The sequence below is a fragment of the Oncorhynchus mykiss genome, chromosome 29 (genome assembly GCF_057628025.1).
Source record: "Oncorhynchus mykiss isolate SJ-2025 chromosome 29, ASM5762802v1, whole genome shotgun sequence".
In the NCBI taxonomy this organism is placed as follows: domain Eukaryota; kingdom Metazoa; phylum Chordata; class Actinopteri; order Salmoniformes; family Salmonidae; genus Oncorhynchus; species Oncorhynchus mykiss.
This window is the reverse complement of record NC_143050.1, coordinates 31,099,398-31,125,000: the sequence shown is the minus strand read 5'-3', so window position 1 is coordinate 31,125,000 and position 25,603 is coordinate 31,099,398. Positions and strand designations below refer to the sequence as shown.

Here is a 25,603-nt window from a genome sequence, read left to right as displayed (position 1 = left end):
ATTCGAAGCACGGAAATGTAAATGGTAAGCTAACCAGCTAGTTAAACATACAAAACAATTTAAAACGAAAAATGAAATCTGCATGGCTAGCTAGCTAACGAACTAGCCTGTTTGTCCCATTGACTTATTATGGGTTGCCGTTAGCATGCTAATCGATTAACATGCACACCACCGTGGATATTTTTGTCAGTTAAACATGACAAACTGAACACAGTATGTTAGCAGTATGTTAGCATTAACGTTTCATGATATAATGTTGTAGTGAGAAACATAAGAGACGTTAATGGCCAACATCTCACTCCAACATGGGAGTAGATTTTTTCTCGCTTCAGCTGAAAAATGGTTGCCATGTTTTCCAAAATATTTTGGAACAGCAGACTGATCACATGACCAATATTTGTGCTCTGATTGGAGGATTCCTACAAATTGCCCACTAGGTGGCGCTGCTGATCAAGATTCCCCAGAAAGTAAAAAGTTGCTCATTTTCAATGTAAAATAGTTGCAGCAAACATTGCCTCTCCAAAATGTCAGTGAATCATGGCCTTAAGGAACATATTGTTCTCAGAACGTTATGTGCTAGCTGAGTGCTCCCTGAACAATGAATGACACCGTGTCAACACACAATGATAGATGGTAGAAGTTGAACCATTCATTGTAAATTATATTGTTATTGAGAATAACAAGTCAAATGTTAAAGAGATTATTATCACATTCGATATCTGTGTGTAACAATCAGCAGTTGCTACTTCCATTTTTGGACTTATTAATGAATGATATGTACCCATTCATTCTTGAAGAATATAACTTATAAAATGCCTCATGAGCTTAGTTCAACTGTCATACCCCATCAGAGCCCAACATATAAACTTGTTTTAGTCCAATGTTTGTAAATAAAGCAACTGTAAACAGACACTATATAGCCACAGACATGGTTAAAACATCATTTTGATATCATGCATGGTTAGTCTTTGCATCCATAGCTCCCTCTATTAATCCGAGAGTGGTTACGTTTCCCTCAGCTTTTTACCGAAACAGGGGTGGAGAGGACGCTTTGTAATTGTTTCAGCTGCTGATTGCCGCTTTAAGGTGCAATCACCTGAGGGCAACATATAAATGAGCAAATTCTTTGTATTATTAACAAGGTAAGGTACCCTGAAGTGAAACGCATAATTGAGCCTCCACTGTACCTTCTTTTATCCAGGAAAAGAGATGATTGAGATGTACTTTGACTTCCGTCTCTTCCGCCTGTGGAAAACTCGCCAGCACTCCAAACTCCTGGACTACGAGGATCTTTTATGACGGGGCTCCAAGTCAAGTCCGTCCTGTAGCATACATGCAGTCTATACTGGGACAGGAGGACCTACTGAACACCACTGCTCAACTCAACCCTACTGCTCAGCCCCACTGTAACATCTATCACACCTGCTTTCATCCAGGAGAGGACTGGGAGAGGGGGGTGATGAAGAGGAGGACGAAGAGAAGAGGGACAGGAGTGATAGAGAGGTCGAGGAGGAGGCGAGGGGTGACATAGCAGCTGTCATGGTGCTGTGTGTGTCACCCATTATTTATTTCAACCCGCCTCTTCACCGCCTTCGCAACCACTAAGGTTTGAGGATCAAAAAGAGAGACACCCAAGCAGAAGGGATGCTAGAAGGACAACAAGAACTGAAGATGGAGAGAAAGAGTGAACGAGTAGAACGGGAGAGAGATCTTCTGTGCTCTTGCTCTCTCCCTTTATGAAACGAGGAACAAAAACATGTATTATCATGTTTGAGGTGCTCATAGCACTTTAAAGGGCAATTGTCTGGTTCTGTTCTGGTTGGACCTCTCAGAGAAATCCGGATTGGAAAAGCAAAATTCAATCCATATGTAGGTGTGTATGTACAGTGGGGCAAAAAAGTATTTAGTCAGCCACCAATTGTGCAAGTTCTCCCACTTAAAAAGATGAGAGAGGCCTGTAATTTTCATCATAGGTACACTTCAACTATGACAGACAAAATGAGAAAACAAAAATCCAGAAAATCACATTGTAGGATTTTTTATGAATTTATTTGCAAATGATGGTGGAAAATAAGTATTTGTTCAATAACAAAAGTTTATCTCAATACTTTGTTATATACCCTTTGTTGGCAATGACAGAAGTCAAACGTTTTCTGGAAGTCTTCACAAGGTTTTCACACACTGTTGCTGGTATTTTGGCCCATTCCTCCATGCAGATCTCCTCTAGAGCAGTGATGTTTTAGGGCTGTTTGCTGGGCAGCACGGACTTTCAACTCCCTCCAAAGATTTTCTATGGGGTTGAGATCTGGAGACTGGCTAGGCCACTCCAGGACCTTGAAATGCTTCTTACGAAGCCACTCCTTCATTGCCCGGGTGGTGTGTTTGGGATCATTGTCATGCTGAAAGACCCAGCCACGTTTCATCTTCAATGCCCTTGCTGATGGAAAGAGGTTTTCACTCAAAATCTCACGATACATGGCCCCATTCATTCTTTCCTTTACACGGATCAGTCGTCCTGGTCCTTTTCCCAAAGCATAATGTTTCCACCCCCATGCTTCACAGTAGGTATGGTGTTCTTTGGATGCAACTCAGCATTCTTTGTCCTCCAAACACGACGAGTTGAGTTTTTACCAAAAAGTTATATTTTGGTTTCATCAGACCATATGACATTCTCCCAATCATCTTCTGGATCATCCAAATGCTCTCTAGCAAACTTCAGACGGGCCTGGACATGTACTGGCTTAAGCAGGGGGACACGTCTGGCACTGCAGGATTTGAGTCCCTGGCGGCGTAGTGTGTTACTGATGGTAGGCTTTGTTACTTTGGTCCCAGGTCATTCACTAGGTCCCACCGTGTGGTTCTGGCATTTTTGCTCACCGTTCTTGTGATCATTTTGACCCCACGGGGTGAGATCTTGCATGGAGCTCCAAATCGAGGGAAATTATCAGTGGTCTTGTATGTCTTCCATTTCCTAATAATTGCTCCCACAGTTGATTTCTTCAAACCAAGCTGCTTACCTATTGCAGATTCAGTCTTCCCAGCCTGGTGCAGGTCTACAATTTTGTTTCTGGTGTCCTTTGACAGCTCTTTGGTCTTGGCCATAGTGGAGTTTGGAGTGTGACTGTTTAAGGTTGTGGACAGGTGTCTTTTATACTGATAACAAGTTCAAACAGGTGCCATTAATACATGTAACGAGTGGAGGACAGAGGAGCCTCTTAAAGAAGAAGTTACAGGTCTGTGAGAGCCAGAAATCTTGCTTGTTTGTAGGTGACCAAATACTTATTTTCCACCATAATTTGCAAATAAATTCATAATAAATCCTACAATGTGATTTTCTGGATTTTTTTTCTAATTTTGTCTGTCATAGTTGAAGTGTACCTATGATGGAAATTACAGGCCTCTCTCATCTTTTTAAGTGGGAGAACTTGCACAATTGGTGGCTGACTAAATACTTTTTTTGCCCCACAGTATACATCACATGAATATAGTCTAGCTCTAGTCATGCAAATTCTCACTCTGTAAGAATATGATGCATTAGTTATGTTTGCTGTTTCTTCTGAACTCTCCTCAATAACTCAGGTTTTAGCCATGAAATCATCTCTGTTTGTTTGATCCCCTGGTGCACCAGATATTGTAATCCTCATTGCCATTGCTTGGGATGAATGTATATATCATTTATCGTCTATCTATTTCAACTGATTCAGCTCCAGAGCCAAAAGTGTAGGGGCGATGTCACAAATACATATGTGTGTGTGCATGTGCGTTCATAGGTCCGTGTGCGTGCGTGCGTTCGTGTGTGTGTGGCTGCGTGCGTGTGCGTTCTCCCTCTCTGAGATAGCCATGCTGAACCATTCCATTTCACACCACAGAGTGAAGTCACTGACACACACTTCCAGCAGATGAGTTGTGATGTCAGGCCTGGTATCATGGCCAATAGCTCAAGCAAAACCCCTATCAGTGTTACCCGGTGGATCCCTTTCTACTGTCTCCATCGGGGTGATGCCATTTAAATGGCCCATGTCAATGCCTTCCGTCAGTAGCTGTACTCCATCTAGCCTCAAGCCTGTTGGTTGCTCTCACCATCAGCTAGACAGTCCCTGCTCCCCCTCAGGACCCCTTCCTCCACCGGGCCTTGGTCCAGTCAGAAAATAGGCACTTAATAAATTGGTCTGATCTTCATCATTCCAAGCCATTAAGGAGCCATCTGGGGCTCAGCAGAGTTATGTGCTGTAATGTATATGCACCGAGGGGAGAGAGAGTAGTGTGTGTGTGTGTGTGTGTGTGCGCCCATCAGCATCACACCATAAAACTACTGTATCAAGAACACTGGGGGCAGGCAGTCAGAGGATGGCCAGTGGACATCTAAAAGAGAATAACTCCACACTAGTCAAAGCCACCCTGCTCACACACACAGCATTATTCCCTGCACAGCTAGCCCTTCTCTGTCGGCGCCAAGTTAACGCAACATAACACGTTCCTCTTCTGTTGTGTGGCTGTTCTGTTGTCCTTTTTCATGTTCTTGAGGGTGAAGAGTTGAGTGGTGGATATCGATGTCATCCCTCGAGCAAAAGATGCCAACGTATGGTCCGCGACGGAGAGCGCTCTCCCTGTTGGAGTCGGAGTCATGTCACCCAGACTCTGACTCAGCAGTCAGCAGAAGTTCTATAGGTAGTCTTCTGTTCTGTTCTCTGTAGTTCATATAAGCCTTCGTTGCTGCGTCTAATTGACGATGCAAACAGCCATACTGTCTCTCACTCCACCCGTAACTTCTCCTTCATGTGACTTCAATTTCTATGACTGTACTGTTACCTTTTCAATATAAAGTGTGAGGGAAATATAAAGTGTGAGGGAAATATAAAGTGTGAGGGAAATATAAAGTGTGAGGGAAATATGAAGTGTGAGGGAAAAAGAAAGTGTGAGGGAAAAATAAAGTGTGAGGGAAATATAAAGTGTGAGGGAAATATTAAGTGTGAGGGAAATAGAAAGTGTGAGGGAAAAAGAAAGTGTGAGGGACAAAGAAAGTGTGAGGGAAATAGAAAGTGTGAGGGAAAAAGAAAGTGTGAGGGAAATAGAAAGTCTTAGGGAAAACATAAGAACGGATTAAAAATAAATATAAAAAAAAAATTAAAAAGAGGATTTGTTTTAGCTAATCATTTAAGCTATTTGCTTCTTGCCTCTATCAATGTTACTGTATGTGGCATGGTATAGAGCACAGAGTAAGACTCCACAAACATGTATTTCTCCTCCATCTGTGTTTTGTAGCAGCAACGTGGAAGAGATGGTAGGGGTAAGAAAGTTGAGAATGCCCTAAAATGATTGATGTCTCACTCTTTTTGAAACTTAATGTGCAGCGACTCATTGTACTGTACTGTACGCTTCAGAGTTATAGGCACTGAGGGAAAACGAAACAAAAATGCTTGTTTTCTTTCACGTCTCATAGGAACTCAGACAGAGGAAGATGCTATTTCTTATGCCTGCCTTGTAGACATGGGCTTTGGTCAAAAGGAGTGCACTATATAGGAAAGAGTGTGACATTTGGGACGAAGCCCAGTAGGTGTGCTCTTCAGCCACGTCTTCCCTCCTCCGTACTCTGCCCACTCAGAGATGGCCGGTGGCTGGCTCAGCTGGAAGATGATTGGCTTAGTTAGAGGAGGATAGCTTGATGACACACTGAGGAGGCATACAGCCCGGCCAACTGGTGGATTATGGCCGCGTTACTGGCTGACCACATTGCAGACACACCCATGTCAGATCTCACAACACCTGGATAGGTGTTTAACAAATCAGCAAACAACATCATATGATACAGCAGCAATCTGATGCCCGACTGTACGGTCGATGGCCTGCACACAACCATTGGTTGATGCAACGTAATGTCTGCAATGTAGTCGGCCTGGAACGTGACAATTATGTTTTGAGGAGGGGAAGGAAAAGCCCATGATTGACATTTAGTTCCATTAAGAAATCCACAGCCTTTTGTATGTCTGTTTTATTATATAGCAAGTAGTCTAAACGGAATTATAATCTATGAGTCATTTAAGATAATGTGACAATTTGTTTATTTTGGAGCATTGACTCTCAATGCATTTTATGAGGTAGATCAATATAGATATCAATGTAGATATCAACAATAAAATACACACTGTATATCTCTACTGGTAATAAATGATTTGAAACGACCAACATCGAAAGCAAATATGTGTAGTGAGCCTTTCATTGTACTTTACCCTCATGGTATTGGGAAGGAGAAAATGCCTTTTTGAGTAAAGTTGGCTGTTAAGTCTACTGAGAGAAACGATGTACACAACTGACATTGACTTGTACATAATGGGTTTTAAAGCATATTTTCCAGTAAAATGTTCTGTTGAAATTGAAACCGGTGTGCCTGTTTTTTTTTATTTTAATCGTGTCTTGTCATTTAATTAAAGCGAGTATTAACGGCGTTGTGCTGAAGAGCCATATTTCAGAGTGCTGAAGAGCCATATTTCAGAGTGCTGAAGAGCCATATTTCAGAGTGCTGAAGAGACATATTTCAGAGTGCTGAAGAGCCATATTTCAGAGTGCTGAAGCTGGGTTCTTTTTTATTTTTTTATTTAACCAGGTAGGCTAGTTGAGAACAAGTTCTCATTTACAACTGCGACCTGGCCAAGATAAAGCAAAGTAGTTCGACACATACAACAACACAGAGTTGACACATGGAATAAACAAACATACAATCAAAAATACAGTTGAAAAATCTATATACAGCATGTGCAAATGAGGTAGGATAAGAGACGTAAGGCAATAAATACGCTATGGTGGCGAAGTAATTACAATGTAGCAATTAAACACTGGAATGGTAGGATGTACAGAAGATGAATGTGCGAGTAGAGATACTGGGGTGCAAAGGAGAAAGATAAATAAATAAATACAGTATGGGGATGAGGTAGATTGGATGGGCTAATTACAGATGAGCTATGTACAGGTGCAGTGATCTGTGAGCTGCTCTGACAGCTGGTGCTTAAAGTTAGTGAGGGAGGTAAGAGTCTCCAGCTTTAGAGTTTTTTGCAGTTCATTCCAGTCATTGGCAGCAGAGAACTGGAAGGAGAGGCGGCCAAAGGAGGAATTGACTTTGGGGGTGACCAGTGAGATATACCTGCTGGAGCGCGTGCTACGGGTGGGTGCTGCTATGGTGACCAGTGAGCTGAGATAAGGCGGGGCTTTACCTAGCAGAGACTTGTAGATGACCTGGAGCCAGTGGGTTTGGCGACGAGTATGAAAAGATGGCCAGCCAACAAGAGCATACAGGTCGCAGTGGTGGGTAGTATATGGGGCAAAACGGATGGCACTGTGATAGACTGCATCCAATTTGTTGAGTAGAGTGTTGGAGGCTATTTTATAGATGACATCGCCGAAGTCGAGGATCGGTAGGATGGTCAGTTTTACGAGGGTATGTTTGGCTGCATGAGTTAAGGATGCTTTGTTCCGAAATAGGAAGCCAATTCTAGATTTAATGTTGGACTGGAGATGCTTAGTCTGGAAGGAGAGTTTACAGTCTAGCCAGACACCTAGGTATTTGTAGTTGTCAACATATTCTACCATGCTGACCAGACCGGACACGTCACATGCGCGAGCGGCGCAAAATAAATCGATGTTATTCAATTATTGCACCCACACTGCTCGCGCACGCTAACGAGCGTCTGCGATGCCAAGGGCTAAATAGAACTCCTTTCTATTTCTGAAGCAGATCACGCTGGAAGTCCTGCCTCTCCCATCTCCTCATTGGTTTACAGAAGCAGGTACCCACGTGCCATCTCTTCATTGGGTATACCCACGTGGGTGATCGAAAGATGAACTGTTTTGCTGGTTGTCGTGGTAATACTATGAAAGTGTAGATGCGATCACCATATAAGTTCAAAGATGAAAAAGCCTGGAAGGAGGAGAGATGACGAGAAATGATTCGGTTGGCCGTTTTATGTGTGGATTAATTGGGTCAATTTGGGTCTAGAGTGTCTCCCCCTTTGAAGAGGGGGATGACCCCAGCAGCTTTCCAATCTTTGGGAATCTCAAACGATACAAAAGAGAGGTTGAACAGGCTTGTAATAGGGGTTGCAATAATTTCAGCAGACAATTTTAAAAAGAGAGGGTCCAAATTGTCTAGCCCGGCTGATTTGTAGGGGTCCAGGTTTTGCAGTTCTTTAAGAACATCAGCTATCTGGATTTGGGTGAAGCTTGAGTTGGAGTGCAGGGCTTGAGCTTGAGTTGGAGTGCAGGGCTGTTGACCGGGGTAAGGGTAGCCAAGTGGAAAGCATGGCCAGCCATAGAAAAATGCTTATTGAAATTCTCAATTATAGTGGATTTATCGGTGGTGACAGTGTTTCCTAGCCTCAGTGCAGTGGGCAGCTGGGAGCAGGTTATTCTCCATGGACTTTACAGTGTCCCATAACTTTTTTGAGTTTGTGCTACAGGATGCAAATGTATCCTTAGCTTTCCTAACTGCCTGTGTATATTTGTTCCTGACTTCCCTGAAAAGTTGCATATCACGGGGGCTATTCGATGCTAATGCAGAACGCCACAGGATGTTTTTGTGCTGGTCAAGGGCAGTCAGGTCTGGAGAGAACCAAGGACCATATCTGTTCCTGGTTCTAACATTTTTGAAAGGGGCATGCTTATTTAAGATGGTGAGGAAGGCATTTTTAAAGAATGACCAGGCATCCTCTACAGATGGGATGAGGTCAATATCCTTCCAGGATACCCGGGCCAGGTCGATTAGGAAGGCCTGCACGCTGAAGTGTTTAGGGAGCGTTTGATAGTGATGAGGGGTGGTCGTTTGAATGCAGACCCGTTACGGATGCAGGCAATGAGGCAGTGATTGCTAAGATCTTGGTTGAAAACAGCAGAGGTGTAATTGTAGGGCAAATTGGTTAGGATAATATCATTGAGGGTGCCCATGTTTACGGATTTGGGGTTGTACCTGGTGGGTTCATTGACAATTTGTGAGAGATTGAGGGCATCAAGCTTAGATTGTAGGATGGCCGGGGTGTTAGCATGTCCCAGTTTAGGTCACCTAGCAGCACTAGCTCTGAAGATACAGTGCCTTGCGAAAGTATTCGGCCCCCTTGAACTTTGCGACCTTTTGCCACATTTCAGGCTTCAAACATAAAGATATAAAACTGTATTTTTTGTGAAGAATCAACAACAAGTGGGACACAATCATGAAGTGGAACGACATTTATTGGATATTTCAAACTTTTTTAACAAATCAAAAACTGAAAAATTGGGCGTGCAAAATTATTCAGCCCCTTTACTTTCAGTGCAGCAAACTCTCTCCAGAAGTTCAGTGAGGATCTCTGAATGATCCAATGTTGACCTAAATGACTAATGATGATAAATACAATCCACCTGTGTGTAATCAAGTCTCCGTATAAATGCACCTGCACTGTGATAGTCTCAGAGGTCCGTCAAAAGCGCAGAGAGCATCATGAAGAACAAGGAACACACCAGGCAGGTCCGAGATACTGTTGTGAAGAAGTTTAAAGCCGGATTTGGATACAAAAAGATTTCCCAAGCTTTAAACATCCCAAGGAGCACTGTGCAAGCGATAATATTGAAATGGAAGGAGTATCAGACCACTGCAAATCTACCAAGACCTGGCCGTCCCTCTAAACTTTCAGCTCATACAAGGAGAAGACTGATCAGAGATGCAGCCAAGAGGCCCATGATTACTCTGGATGAACTGCAGAGATCTACAACTGAGGTGGGAGACTCTGTCCATAGGACAACAATCAGTCGTATATTGCACAAATCTGGCCTTTATGGAAGAGTGGCAAGAAGAAAGCCATTTCTTAAAGATATCCATAACAAGTGTTGTTTAAAGTTTGCCACAAGCCACCTGGGAGACACACCAAACATGTGGAAGAAGATGCTCTGGTCAGATGAAACCAAAATTGAACTTTTTGGCAACAATGCAAAACGTTATGTTTGGCGTAAAAGCAACACAGCTCATCACCCTGAACACACCATCCTCACTGTCAAACATGGTGGTGGCAGCATCATGGTTTGGGCCTGCTTTTCTTCAGCAGTAACAGGGAAGATGGTTAAAATTGATGGGAAGATGGATGGAGCCAAATACAGGACCATTCTGGAAGAAAACCTGATGGAGTCTGCAAAAGACCTGAGACTGGGACGGAGATTTGTCTTCCAACAAGACAATGATCCAAAACATAAAGCAAAATCTACAATGGAATGGTTAAAAAGTAAACATATCTAGGTGTTAGAATGGCCAAGTCAAAGTCCAGACCTGAATCCAATCGAGAATCTGTGGAAAGAACTGAAAACTGCTGTTCACAAATGCTCTCCATCCAACCTCACTGAGCTTGAGCTGTTTTGCAAGGAGGAATGGGAAAAAATGTCAGTCTCTCGATGTGCAAAACTGATAGAGACATACCCCAAGCGACTTACAGCTGTAATCGCAGCAAAAGGTGGCGCTACAAAGTATTAACTTAAGGGGGCTGAATAATTTTGCACGCCCAATTTTTCAGTTTTTGATTTGTTAAAAAAGTTTGAAATATCCAATAAATGTCGTTCCACTTCATGATTGTGTCCCACTTGTTGTTGATTCTTCACAAAAAAATACAGTTTTATATCTTTATGTTTGAAGCCTGAAATGGGGCAAAAGGTCGCAAAGTTCAAGGGGGCCGAATACTTTCGCAAGGCACTGTAGATGGGGGGCAATCAGTTCACATATGGTGTTCAGGGCACAGCTGGGGGAAAAGGGTGGTCTATAGCAAGTGGCAACGGTGAGAGACTTGTTTCTGGAAAGGTGGATTTTTAAAAGTAGAATCTTGAATTGTTTGGGCACAGACCTGGATAGTAAGACAGAACTCTGCAGGCTATCTCTGCAGTAGATTGCAACACCACCCCTTTTGGCAGTTTTATCTTGTCGGAAAATGTTATAGTTAGGGATGGAAATGTCAGGGTTTTTGGTGGGCAAGGATTCAGACACGGCTAGGACATCCGGTTTGGCAGAGTGTGCTAAAGCAGTGAATAAAATAAACTTAGGGAGGAGGCTTCTAATGTTAACACAAATGAAATCAAGGCTTTTACGGTTACAGAAGTCAGCAAATGATAGCGCCTGGGGAATGGGAGTGGAATTAGGCAATGCAGGGCCTGAATTAACCTCCACATCACCAGAGGAACAGAGGAGGAGTAGGATAAGGGTACAGCTAAAGGCTAAAATAACTGGTCATCTAGTACGTTCAGAACAGAGAGTAAAAGGAGCAGATTTCTGGGCACGGTAGAATAGATTCAAGGCATAATGTACAGACAAAGGTATGGTAGGATGTGGATACAGTGAGCGTAAACCTGTGCCTAGAGTGACGATGAAAGAGATATTGTCCCTTGAAATATAATTTAAACCAGGGGATGTCACCGCATGTGTGGTAGGTGGAACTAAAGTGTTAAATAAGGCGTATTGAGCAGGGCTAGAGGCTCTACAGTGAAATAAGGCAATAAATACTAACCAAAACAGCAATGGACAAGGCATATTGACGTTAGCAAGAGACATGCGTAGCCGAGTGATCATAGTGAGTGGCTTCAGTCAGCTTGCGGGCCGGGGATAGCAAGCTAACATAAGGGCCTTGGAGGGACGTCGCGACGGAAGAAAGTCTGTTGTGGCCCCCTCGTGCTATTACATTGGCAGACGGATTAGCAGGGCTCCGTGTGGTAAACCAGGCCAATTGGCAGAATAGGTATAGTGGCCAAAGAATTTGTCCGGTGGGCCTCTTAAGCTAACAGTCCGATGTGCTCTGGACAGCTAGCAGGCCGCGGCTAGCATGCGAGCGGATGGGATTTCAGAGGGACGAAGCGACGGCTGAGCCAGCTGAGAAACACCCCAACAGGTGAATCACGTCGGTGGTCCAGTCATGATGAGTTGGCGGGGGTCCAAGCCAGTTGGCAAAAAGAGGTATTGTAGCCAAAGTAGTGGCTGATGGACCTCTTTGGCTAGCCGGGAGATGGGCCTAGCAAGGCTAGCGCCAGGCTAATTGGTTATTGCTTCGGGACAGTGACATTAGCCAGGAGTGGCCACTCGAATAGCAGCTAGCTAGCTGCGGTGAGCCAAGAGGGGTGGGGGGGGGGAATGGTTCAGAGCTTGCGGTAGGAATCCGGAGATATGGAGAAAAATAAGTCAGAATTGCTCTCGTTTGAGTCACACTGTGCAGACTGGCGAGTGTTGTCCGTGCTAGAGGTGGCTGATGACTGCTAGCTGACAACTAACTAGTAGCTAGTTAGCTGGCTAGCATCTGTTGGGGTTCCGGTTCAGGCAACGGTTCAGACGACGGATCAGCAGGGCTCCTTATGGTGGGTATAGTGGCCAAAGAATTTGTCCGATGGGCCTCTTAAGCTAACAGTCCAATGTACTTTAGACAGCTAGCGGGCCGTGGCTAACTAGTAACCAGTTAGCTTTTGATGAGTTGATGAGTTCTTAAGTATAAAAATAGCAGATCCGTACCACATTGGGTGAGGTGGGTTGCAGGAGAACATATTCAGTCCGTAGATAGAAAGTAATATTAAAATATTAAATATATATACAAAGGAAAAATGATGTTTACAAGGGACAGGAAGGGACAAGACAAAAACACGCCCGACTGCTACGCCATCTTTAAAATAATATGATTTGATCCTGAAAGGACATCTCCTACTCTGCTCACACTCCGCTCTTAAGAGAAATGACAACTTCCAGTGACCCTGTGTCATGTCCATAGCAGGGTCGGTGAACAGGTCAATTTAACATAATTGAGTGATTTGCTTGGAAATGAAGTCTGCGGTGACGACGCACTACGCAGACTGCACACTCCACAAAGCAATGGGAGTCTACAGAGACTAGCATTGATTTAGATGAGGGGGCTATAACTTTTAAAATGAAGGGGAAAAGGAGAGTAAGGGGGTTGCTTCAACAAAGTTACTTTTATGTTGGATATTCTCAGAGAAAACTGACCATGCCTTGCAGTATCATTTCATCTGTTGGGCTGATGATGTGTATTCCTATGTCGAACATTGGCGTTATGACGTTACACTCTGTTTGCCCCCTCTGAACTAGGCTACAATAGAACAAAAGGGATTGACTGACGTTAGACGAAAACAAGCTCCAGTATGAAGCCTACTTTAGAGGAGTATCTTTTCAGGAGCTTACAGACAGAAGATAAGGGGATGGATGCAGTGACTGAGTATTTATTCAGGTTTTCAGCTAATTTCAGGTCCCTTATCTCCACCTCTCCACCTGAGTGATCAAATCTTTGTACCCCCATCTTTCTCTCTCTCTCCCTCTCTTTCTCTCTCTCTCTCTGTTTGTCATATAATCACATCCCAAGCATTCATGTCTGTTGCAGTGCAAAGACAAAAATGAAAATCTATAGAAAGTTTACCTGCCTGGGGGGAGAAATTGTAATTCTGAAGAACAGCAGATGGGAGGGGTCCGATAACATTTTCTGGGCTTGTCTGATGATGTTTTGCTAAAAAGGTTTTCTACAGGGAATGATGCTGTCTCAGATGCTATTTGATCCCCCATCTACAGTCCCTAAATTAGACTGAATCCTCACTGGTCATCTATCATCTGGGGTAAGGGTACTCTCGAAAAACGCAGAACAAATATATTGCGTAATTGCATCAGATGTTCGATTAAGGACTGGATTCAATCCGTGTCGTGGAAGTATTGCGGAAGATCCTTGTTAAAAAGTAAATGTGGCCTCTCGGGTGTCGCAGTGGTCTAAGGTACTGCATCGTAGTGCTAGCTGTGTCACCAGAGACTCTGGGTTCGAGCCCAGGCTCTGTCGCAGCCGGCCGCGACCTGGAGGTCCATGGGCCGACGCACAATTGGCCTAGCGTCGTCCGGGTTAGGGAGGATTTGGCCGGTAGGGATATCCTTGTCTCATCGCGCACTAGCGACTCCTGTGGCAGGCCGGGCGCAGTGTACGCTAACCAGGTCACCAGGTGCACAGTGTTTCCTTCGACACATTGGTGTGGCTGGCTTCCAGGTTGTATGCACGTTGTGTTAAGAAGCAGTGCGGCTTGGCTTGGTTGGGTTGTGTTTCAGAGGACGCGTGGCTTTCGACCTTCGTCTCTCCCGAGCTCGTACGGGAGTTGTAGCGATGAGACAAGATAGTAACTACTAACAATTGGATACCATGAAAAGGGGGGTAAAAAAAAAAGTTCATGTAATTTCCAGTTGAGCCGATATATGCAGCACTTACCGTGATGGAAGTCTCAGCGAATGCAGGAACATTGCTTTTAAACTGAGCATCTTCGCGATACGGATTGAATCCAGACCTAAATTCTGAAAGAAACAATACTAGAACTGGTAGCGTAAGTAGGGCGGGAGCTCCACCCCGCTTTCTTTGCAATTTATGGGCAAGTCTATCAAATTCAAAAGATGCAAAATCGTGATTTGTCCAAATCTTTGCACGAGAACAAAGTTCCTCAATAAATCGTCGCATCCCACAGTCTGTTGACAGTTGCTACGATACATTCCTACATCCCAGTTCAACCTTAACCCTAGCCTTAACCACAACAATATAACCCTAGCTTCAACCACAACCCTCCATAACCTCAACTATAGCTCCAACCCTAATTCTAATCACCACCAAATAGGGCTCCCCCGCCTCCCGAATTCTCAATACACAAAACTATAATAACCACTGGAGGATGTTCCTTTAAACAGAAGTGAATCTTAGACCATCTCTCAAAAGTTGAAAGGGCTGAAAAGGAGACAGGAGGAGCAGGGACAGAACGTGAACAATGTGGTGAGGCAATAAATCTCTTTGCGGATTGGTGCTCGGGCATGGCATTTTGGAAAAAATTTACTTAATTTTTCTAGGTTTATTTTTATTTAAAGGTATTTGGGTACATCTTCCCATTCTAAATAAACTAATATGGTATCTTAATGACTTACAGCTTATTAGCGTACACCTAATATGTTCCCCCTGTTGATGATGCTCATTATATAAAGTTGAAGTTGGAAGTTTACATACACTTAGGTTGGTCATTAAAACTTGTTTTTCAACCACTCCACAAATTTCTTGTTAACAAACTGTAGTTTTGGCAAGTTGGTTAGGACATCTACTTTGTGCATGACACAAGTAATTCTTCCAACAAATGTTTACAGACATTTTTCACTTATGATTCACTGTATCACAATTCCAGTGGGTCAGAAGTTTACATACAGTAAGTTGACTGTGTCTTTAAACAGCTTGGAAAATTCCAGAAAATGATGTCATGGCTTTAGAAACTTCTGATAGGCTAATTGACATAATTTGAGTCAATTGGAGGTGTACCTGTGGATGCGTTTCAAGGCCTACCTTCAAACTCAGTGCCTCTTTGCTTGACATCATGGGAAAATCAAAAGAAAAAAAATTGTAGACATCCACAAGACTGGTTCATCCTTGGGAGCAATTTCCAAACACCTGAAGGTACCACGTTCTGCTGTACAAACAATAGTTTGTAACCGACTTGCCATAACAATAGTTTGTTTAACAAGAAATTTGTGGAGCGGTTGAAAAACTAGTTTTAATAACTCCAACCTAAGTGTATGTAAACTTCCGACTTCAACTGTTCATAAAAATGGATAGGCTACCCTCACGTATCTGAAATGACATGATCAATTGATGTTTATTGGTCATGAAAAGCATGCAGTAACTTGCTGTATAACTCTGATGATAGAGCTCAATGTGGAAATGTGTATTTCTGATTATGCATATTCATGAAGTGATGATATTAAAACAAAATAGTTCAAACATTTATTTAACAATCCCTTAAAAACGCCAAGTAGTTGTCAACCGTTTTAGCGGAGCTGGGGGTCTCCTTGCTCCCCAGCAGCAAAATCAAACACAATGCACTGCATTGTGATGCATAAATACTTGTGTTCACTGTCTAGCATTAAAAATAACAGATAAATATCTCTGAATCCACCAAAACACGTCACTACACAACACCAATGGGACAACCCAATTTGCGAGCCCTCAGCAGTAGTTTATACAAAGTATACAAATACATACATATAAAGGCCTAACGTGTTTTGTTTTTAATTAACAGTTCAATGAAACTGAAAATGTGTTATGTGTCATGATTTTGTCAGTTGAACGTGTTTTTACATGGTACCACCACAATCCAAGAATGATCCACCTACACATTCTAGTTCATTGTTAAACATCCAGGTTGATGCCAGATAGGGACATGTACCAACTACCAAGTAAGTATATCACAGGTTAAAGGAAGAATAACCTAAATCAGACAGTAACGGAAATAATCAGGGAGGTTTTCTCCGGCAATAGGTCATTATCTATAAAACATCCCAATAGGGAGCAGAGCGTTCGGTTTGACTGCTCGGGGGCATATTGACGTGAGCTGTTATTAGCTAGCTAGCCAATTTGATGTCAATCAATGTAGCCTTTATGCCTGTCAGCAGCAATCGTGATTGGACACTTAAAAACAATGTTAGCTAACTAGGTACCACTATACACTCACGTGCCAGTTTATTAGGTACACCCATCTAGTATCGGGCCATACCCACCCCGTTGCCTCCAGAACAGCCTGAATTCTTTGGGGCATTCTACAAGGTGTTGGAAACGTCCCACAGGGATGTAGGGCCATGCTGACGCGATGGTATTTAGCCGTTGCTGCAGATTGGACGGCAGTACATGCATGCTGCGAACAGCCCCTTCCATCTCATCCCAAAGATAATCTATTGGGTTGAAGTCTGGGGATTGAGCAGGCTACTCAAGTAAACTAAATTCACTGTCATGTTCCAGGCGATGTTTTTCCAATTTTGGTAATTGCGTGCCCACTGGAGCAGCTTCTTCTTGTTTTTAGCTGATAGGAGTGGAACCCGGTGTGGTCGCCTGCTGGTCGCCTGCTCCCATCCGCGACAAGCACAGACGAGTTGTGCATTCCGAGATGTCGTTTTGCACACCACTGTGTACTGCACCGTTAGTTGTCTGTTTTGGCCCACCTGTTAGCTTGCACAATTCTTGCCAATTTCCTTCAACCTCTCATCAATGAGCTGTTTTTGCCCACAGGACCGCAGCTGACTGGATGTTTTTGGTTTGTCACACCATTCTCGGTAAACTCTAGACATTGTCGTGCGGGAAAAGCCGAGCAGGCTGGCCGTTTCTGAGATACTGGATCCGGCGCACCTGATCGTACCACGCTCAAAGGTGCCTAGGTCCATTCTAACGTTCTATCGAACAGTAACTGAATGCCTCGATGCCTGTCTGCCTGCTTCATATAATAAGCCACGGCCACGTGACTCACTGTCTATAGGAGCGATTAATTTTCGTGAACGGGATGGTGTACCTAATAAACTAGCCGCCGAGTGTATCTTTATTCAACTACACAACGTTTCTACCAGTAGCTTGCAATGTAAACATTACCAGCTAACAAACAGTACATCCTCAAATGCACCCTTCTGCTGCTTGACAGGCAGGGCCCACAAAGGATGGGAAATAACCTAAACCATAGTTGTTAGGTATAGTTCATTTGATCACTCAAATATCCAGTTAATGGTGGCCAATATTGAGCGATATTGTCAGGCTACCTCACGTATCTGAAGCGACATGATCAATTGATGCAGTTACTGCTGTATAACTCTGATGATAGAGCGACTGTAAATGTGCGCAATTGTTTTGCATGGAATAATCGGAACTGTGTATTTCTGATTTATGCTTTTCAAGAGGGGATGATGTTACAACCAAATAGTTAAAATTTATTTAACAATCCTTTGAAAATGGAACGCAGTTGTCAATGATTTTAGCGGAGCTGGGGGTCTCCAATCGAATGCTCTGCACCTTAGTGTGACGTTTTATTGATAATGACCTATTGTTGGCTACCTGTGATTCTCATCAGTAGGCCTAATGATTATGTCACATTAGGCCATTATTGACAGGGTGTCTGCTGGGTGAAGATAAGGAGGAATTGAGCTTTTTTAATTTCCTCTCTCCTTCTCTTACTAACTCTGCTTCCCTCCCTTCCTCTCTCTCTCTCCCTCCCACCCTACCTCCCTCCCTCGCTCCCTCCCCCTGACTTTTCACTGGGTTGAACTCAGAAATAGAGAATCGTCTAGAGCATAGCCTAATGCTCTAAACATGTCATCCATCACCGTTTGGAGCATTTGGAAACAGGGGAGTGTGTTCCGGTGAGTGTGTGCGTCTGCGTGTGTGGATGTAACACCTACTGTTCACAGGTGTTATTGAGATGACTGAGCGTAATGTTAACGCAGAGCGATGAACCAACCAGAACACACAGAAAGAGTCATTTGGAATGAGCCATCTGCAGTGGCAAGCTGTCTGTCTCTTTTAGGTCGGTTTTCAATGCCAAATGCTAGCTGTAACATATGAATCAGCTCAAAATAATGTACCAAATGCTTCCGTTACCTTGTGGTGTGTACAACACAGGGTCTCAGTCACTGTGGATGGAGTAGCTACAGCTGCCTACTGGTGATGAACTATTGAGTGTACACTGGAGATGGAAAGTTAGGCCTCTACGGAGAAAATAAATTGTCTCAGTAGAAAATACTTCAGTTTCGTAAGTTGTAAAACAGATACTTTTGTGTATGTATACAGAAGGTACAAAACGGTAGGAACACCTTTCCATGACAGACTGACCAGGTGAATCCAGGTTTAAGCTAGGGTATGAACCCTTATTGATGTAACTTGTTAAATCCACTTCAGTCAGTGTAGATGAAGGGGAGGAGGCAGGTTAAAGAAGGATTTTCAAGCCTTGAGACATTGATTGTGTACAGTATATGTGCCATTCGAATGGGCAAGACAAAAGATTTAAGTGCCTTTGAACGGGGTATGGTAGCAGGTGCTAGGTGCACCGGTTTGAGTGTGTCAAGAACTGTAAAGCTGCTGGGGTTTTCACACTCAACAGTTTCCCGTGTGTATCAAGAATGGTCCTTCACCCAAATGATATCCAGCCAACTTGACACAACTGTGGGAAGCATTGGAGTCAACATGGGCCAACATCCTTGTGGAATGGTTTCAACACCTTGTAGAGTCCATGCCCTGATGAATTGAGGCTGTTCTGAGGGCAAAAGGGGGTGCAACTCAATATTAAGAAGGTGTTCCTAATGTTTTGTACACTCAGTGTCTATAGGACATGCACTTTGCCTTCAAACCCCACAAATTGCCCTCAGTACACTTCGGAAGGAAGAGCCCATGGTATGATGTGTCATTGTAGTTTAAAAGACCAGGTTGTGGAAATGTCATCTTCCATTTAACAGCTCCCGTGATCTGCCTGTCTGTCTGCCCACTAACTTACTCTCAAGGAATTCTTTCCCGGACCAGCACCCCTATTACGACCCTTTGCCCCCCTCTCCCTAGATTCCACTGTCCTTATACCACTCCAGAGGGTCACAAGGGGTTGCAGGGTGAGGGAGGGGGTGAGGTGTAACAAATGTCCCCTTTGACCCTTTAGGTCAGGATTAAACACCTTGTAGAGTCCATGCCCTGATAAATTTTATTTGGATTTTTATTTTATTTCACTTTTATTTAACCAGGTAGGCCAGCTGAGAACAAGTTCTCATTTACAACTGCGACCTGGCCAAGATAAAGAAAAGCTGTGCGACAAAAACAACAACACAGAGTTGCACATAAACAAACGTAGAATCAATAGCACAATAGAAAAGAAAAATAGAAAAATCTATGTACAGTTTGTGCAAATGTAGAAGAGTAGGGAGGTAGGCAATAAAAAAAGGCAAAATAATTCAAATGTAGCATTAATACTGGAGTGATAATTGTGCAGATGATGATGTGCAGGTAGAGATACTGGGGTGCAAAAGAGCAAGAGGGTAAGTAATAATATGGGGATGAGCTAGTTGGGTGTGCTATTTACAGATTGGCTGTGTACAGGTACAGTGATCGGTAAGCTGCTTTGACAGCTGATGCTTAAAGTTAGAGAGGGAGATATAAGTGATTTTTGCAATTCATTCCAGTCGTTGACAGCAGAGAACTGGAAGGAAAGGCGGCCAAAGTGTTGGCTTTGGGGATGACCAGTGCAATATACCTGCTTGAGCACGTGCTACGGGTGGGTGTAATTATCGTGACCAGTGAGCTAAGGCAGGACTTTACCTAGGAAAGACTTATAGATGACCTGTCAGTGGGTTTGGCAACGGATATGTAGTGAGGGCCAGCCAACGAGGGCATACAGGTTGCAGTGGTGTGTAGTATATGGGGCTTTGGTGATAAAATGGATGGCACTGTGATAGACTGCATCCAGTTTGCTGAGTAGAGTATTGGGGGCTATTTTGTAAATGACATCGCCGAAGTCAAGGATCGGTAGGATAGTCAGTTTTACAAGGGTATGTTTGGCAGCATGGGTGAAGGAGGCTTTGTTGCGAAATAGGAAGCCGATTCTAGATTTAATTTTGGATTGGAGATGCTTAATGTGAGTCTGGAAGGAGAGTTTACAGTCCAAAATACTAGGTATTTGTAGTTGTCCACATACTCTAGGTCAGAACTGTCCAGAGTAGTGATGCTAGTCGGGCGGGCAGGTGCGGGCAGCAATCAGTTGAAAAGCATGAACTTAATTTTACTAGCATTTAAAAGCAGTTGGAGAACTCAGAAGCTCGTTTGGTGGTTTGTTAACACAGTGTCCAAAGAAGGGCCAGATGTATACAGAATGGTGTCGCCTGTGTAGAGGTGGATCAGAGAATCACCAGCATCAAGAGCAACATCATTGATGTATATAGAGAAAAGAGTCGGCCCGAGAATTAAACCCTGTGGCACCCCCATTGAGACTGTCAGAGGTCCGGACAACAGGCCCTCCGATTTGACACACTGACCTCTGAGAAGTAGTTGGTGAACCAGGCGAGGCAGTCATTTGAGAAGCCAAGGCTATTGAGTCTGCCAATAAGAATGCGGTGATTGACAGAGTCGAAAGCCTTGGCCAGGTCGATAAAGACGGCTGCACAGTACTGTCTTTTATCGATGATATCGTTTAGGACCTTGAGAGTGGCTGAGGTGCACCCATGACCAGCTCGGAAACCAGATTGCATAGTGGAGAAGGTACGGTGGGATTCAAAACGGTCAGTGATCTGTTTGTTCAAATCAAATGTTATTTGTCAAATACACATGGTTAGTAGATGTTAATGCGAGTGTAGCGAAATGCTTGTGCTTCTAGGTCCGACAATGCAGTAATAACCAACGAGTAATCTAACCTAACAATTTCACAACAGCTACCTTATACACACAAGCGTAAAGGGATTAATAATATGTACATAAAGATATATGAATGAGTGATGGTACAGAACGGCATAGGCAAGATGCAGTAGATGGCATCGAGTACAGTATATACATATGAGATGAGTAATGTAGGGTATGTAAACATTATATGAAGTGGCATTGTTTAAAGTGGCTAGTGATACATTTTTAACATGTATGGCAGTAGCCACTCAATGTTAGTGGTGGCTGTTTAACAGTCTGATGGCCTTGAGATAGAAGCTGTTTTTCAGTCTCTCGGTACCAGCTTTGATGCACCTGTACTGACCTCGCCTTCTGGATCATAGCGGGGTGAACAGGCAGTGGCTCGGGTGGTTGTTGTCCTTGATGATCTTTATGGCCTTCCTGTGACATCGGGTGGTGTAGGTGTCCTGGAGGGCAGGTAGTTTGCCCCTGGTGATCCGTTGTGCAGACCTCACTACCCTCTGGAGAGCCTTACGGTTGTGGGCAGAGCAGTTGCCATACCAGGCGGTGATACAGCCCGCCAGGATGCTCTCGATTGTGCATCTGTAAAAGTGTGTGAGTGCTTTTGGTGACAAGCCAAATTTCTTCAGCCTCCTAAGGTTGAAGAGGCGCTGCTGCGCCTTCTTCACCACGCTGTCTGTGTGGGTGGACCAATTCAGTTTGTTGATGATGTGTACACAGAGGAACTTAAAACTTTTTACCCTCTCCACTACTGTCCCGTTGATGTGGATAGGGGGGTGCTCCCTCTGCTGTTTCCTGAAGTCCACGATCATCTCCTTTGTTTTGTTGACGTTGAGTGTGAGGTTATTTTCCGAGGGCCCTCACCTCCTCCCTGTAGGCCGTCTCTTCGTTGTTGGTAATCAAGCCTACCACTGTAGTGTCGTCTGCAAACTTGATGATTGAGTTGGAGGTGTGCATGGCCACGCAGTCGTGGGTGAACAGGGAGTACAGGAGAGAGCTCAGAACGCACCCTTGTGGGGCCCCAGTGTTGAGGATCAGCGGGGTGGAGATGTTGCGGGGTGGGGGTGATATGGTCCTTGACTAGTCTCTCAAAGCACTTCATGATGACGGAAGTGAGTGCTACGGGGCGGTAGTCGTTTAGCTCAGTTACCTTAGCTTTCTTGGGAACAGGAACAATGGTGGCCCTCTTGAAACGTGGGAACAGCAGACTGGGATAAGGATTGATTGAGTATGTCCGTAAACACACCAGCCAGCTGGTCTGCGCATGCTCTGAGGATGCGGCTGGGGATGCCGTCTGGGCCTGCAGCCTTGCGAGGGTTAACACGTTTAAATGTTTTACTGACGTCGGCTGCAGTGAAGGAGAGTCCGTAGGTTTTGGTAGCGGGACGTGTCAGTGGCACAGTGGTCCTCAAAGCGAGCAAAGAAGTTGTTTAGTCTGTCTGGGAGCAAGACATCCTGGTCCGCAACGGGGCTGGTTTTATTTTTGTAATCTGTGATTGACTGTAGACCCTGCCACATACCTCTTGTGTCTGAGCCATTGAATTAAGACTCTACTTTGTCTCTATACTGAGGCTTAGCTTGTTTGATTGCCATGCGGAGGGAATAGCTACACTGTTTGTATTCGGTCATGTTTCCGGTCACCTTGCCCTGGTTAAAAGCAGTGGTTCGCGCTTTCAGTTTCGTGAGAGTGCTGCCATCAATACACCGTTTCTGGTTTGGGAATGTTTTAATAGTTCTGACATCACTAATGCACTTGCTAATGAACTCGCTCACCGAATCAGCGTATTCGTCAATGTTGTTGTTTGACACAATGCTGAACATATCCCAATCTACGTGATCGAAGCAATCTTGAAGCGTGGAATCTAATTGGTCGGACCAGCGTTGAACAGACCTGAGAGCGGGAGCTTCCTGTTTTAGTTTCTGTCTATAGGCTGGAAGTAACAAAATGTAGTCGTGGTCAGCTTTTCCGAAAGGAGGGCAGGGGAGGGCCTTATATGCGTCACAGAAGTTAGAATAACTGTCATGCCCTGACCTTAGAGCTTTTTATGTCTCTATTTGGGTTTGGTCAGGGGGTGATTTGGGAGGGCATTCTATGTTCCTTTTCTATGTTTTTGTATTTCTTTGTTTATGGCCGGGTATGGTTCTCAATCAGGGACAGCTGTCTATCGTTGTCTCTGATTGGGAACCATACTTAGGTAGCGTTTCTCCACATGGTTTTTGTGGGTAGTTAATTTCTGTTTAGTGTTTTCACCTTACAGGACTGTTTCGGTTATTCTCTTGTTTATTTTTGTTATAGTGTTCAGTTTTAATAAAACAAGCATGAACACTTACCACGCTGCGCTTTGGTCCGATGATTCCTCTTCTTCAGACGACAAAAAACATTACAATAACAATGATGGTAGCACAATCGATATGCTGATAGAATTTAGGGAGTCTTGTTTTCAGATTAGCCTTGTTAAAATCCCCAGCTACAATGAATGCAGCCTCAGGATATGTGGTTTCCAGTTTACATAGAGTCAGATAAAGTTTGTTCAGGGCCATTGATGTGTTTGCTTAGGGGGGGAATACATGCTGCTGTGATTATAATCGAAGAGAATTCTCTTGGTAGATAATGCGGTCGACATTTGATTGTGAGGACTTCTAAGTCAGGTGAACAGAAGGACTTGAGTTCCTGTATGTTGTTATGATCACACCACGTCTCCTTAATCATAAGGCATACCCCCCACCCCCCACCCCCCGCCCCTCTTCTTACCAGAAAGATGTTTGTTTCTGTCGGCGCGATGCGTGAAGAAACCAGCTGGTTGTACCGACTCCAATAGCGTGTCTTGAGTGAGCCATGTTTCCGTGAAGCAAAGAACGTTACAGTCTCTGATGTCTCTCTGGAATGCTACCCTTGCTCGGATTTCATCAACCTTGTTGTCAAGAGACTGGACATTGGCGAGTAGTATGATCGGGAGCTGTGCGCAATGTGCCCGTCCCCGGAGCCTGACCAGAAGACTGCTTCGTCTGCCCCTTTTACGGCGTAGTTGTATTGGTTTGCCGGCTGGGATCCGATCCATTGTCCCGGGTGGTGGGCAAAACAGAGGATCCGCTTCGGGAAAGTCGTATTCCTGGTCGTAATGATGGTGAGTAGACGTTGCTCTTATATCCAGTAGTTCCTCCCAACTGTATGTAATAAAAACATAAGATTACCTGGGGTACCTGACCGCGGCAGCCTTCCAATCTTTGGGGATCTCAGACGATAAGAAAGAGAGGTTGAATCGGCTAGTAATAGGGCTTGCAACAATTTCAGCTGATAATTTTAGAAAGAGAGGGTCCAGATTGTCTAGCCCAGCTCATTTGTAGGCATCCAGATTTTGCAGCTCTTTCAGAACATCAGCTGTGTGGATTTGGGTGAAGGAGAAGCTGGGGGGGGGGGGGTTGGGCAAGTTTCTGCAAGGGGTGCTGAGATGTTGGCGGGGGTAGGGGTAGCCAGGTGGAAAGCATGGCCAGCTGTAGAAAAATGCTTATTGAAATGATCGATTGTCATAGATTTATCGGTGGTGACAGTGTTTCATAGCTTCATTGCAGTGGGCAGCTAGGAGGAGGTGCTCCTTATTCTCCATGGACCTTACAGTGTCCCAAAATGTTTTGTAATTAGTGCTACAGGATGCACATTTCTGTTTGAAAAAGCTTGCGTTAGCTTTCCTAACTGACTGAGTATATTGAAGCTGTTCTGAGGGTGAAAGGGGGTGCAACTCAATATTACGAAGGTGTTCCTAATGATTTGTACACTCAGTGTTTACCCAGAGCAGTGATGTGCAGGAGGGAGGGGGAGGGCTAGTAAGTGGGATAACAGGTAGTTAGTGAGAGAAGCAGTGAGCTTGTTGGGCTCATGGCCCAACACACGAGACGAGACGCCTGTCTAAGAAGAGCTGATTACAGTACAGTCTGTCTCTGCTAGAGTCTCTCTCTTTCTCTTTTCTCTTTTCTCTTTCCTCTTTGCTCAGCTGATGAAAGTGCTGAAAATGTGTTTCTGTGTTTATATTAGCATCTCAAGAGTCAGGAGTGTGGAACTCTGAATTTACAGAATTAATTTGTTACTTTTCCACTCTCGGAGCACACGTTGTGAATATTTGTCTGATGCTGCGAGGTGCAGTGCATTGTGATTTGAAGATTCTGCATAGAAATTAAGAGGTGTGTGTGTGTGTGCGTGTGTGTGAATTTCATAGAACTACACTATTCATTTTTCAAACCAGGTCTAACTGAGGGTTATTTTCATTGTGAAGTACTTTGGGAGATTGGAATCAATATTACATGGCCTAAATTCCCTGCAGCATCTCCGACGTCCCTAGACTCCTTACACAAAACATTTTCAGGAAATGGATATCTCTTCATCCGACAGTAATGCTAAAGTACCACCAGAGTTTTTCTTACATTTACGACCCAAT

At 44.0% G+C, this 25,603-nt stretch overlaps 1 protein-coding gene across 1 annotated transcript in view; it reads left to right on the top strand.

Annotated features, from left to right (window-relative positions):
* The window catches only part of LOC110509722 (NMDA receptor synaptonuclear signaling and neuronal migration factor), a 53,334-nt gene extending 46,964 nt beyond the window's left edge, over positions 1-6,370 (top strand). Inside the window, exon 16 of the mRNA XM_036967934.2 lies at positions 1,202-6,370. Coding sequence (XP_036823829.1) covers positions 1,202-1,299 — 98 coding nt within the window. The 3' untranslated portion in view covers positions 1,300-6,370. The remainder of the gene's footprint in view (positions 1-1,201) is intronic.
* Positions 6,371-25,603: the final 19,233 nt, after the last annotated feature.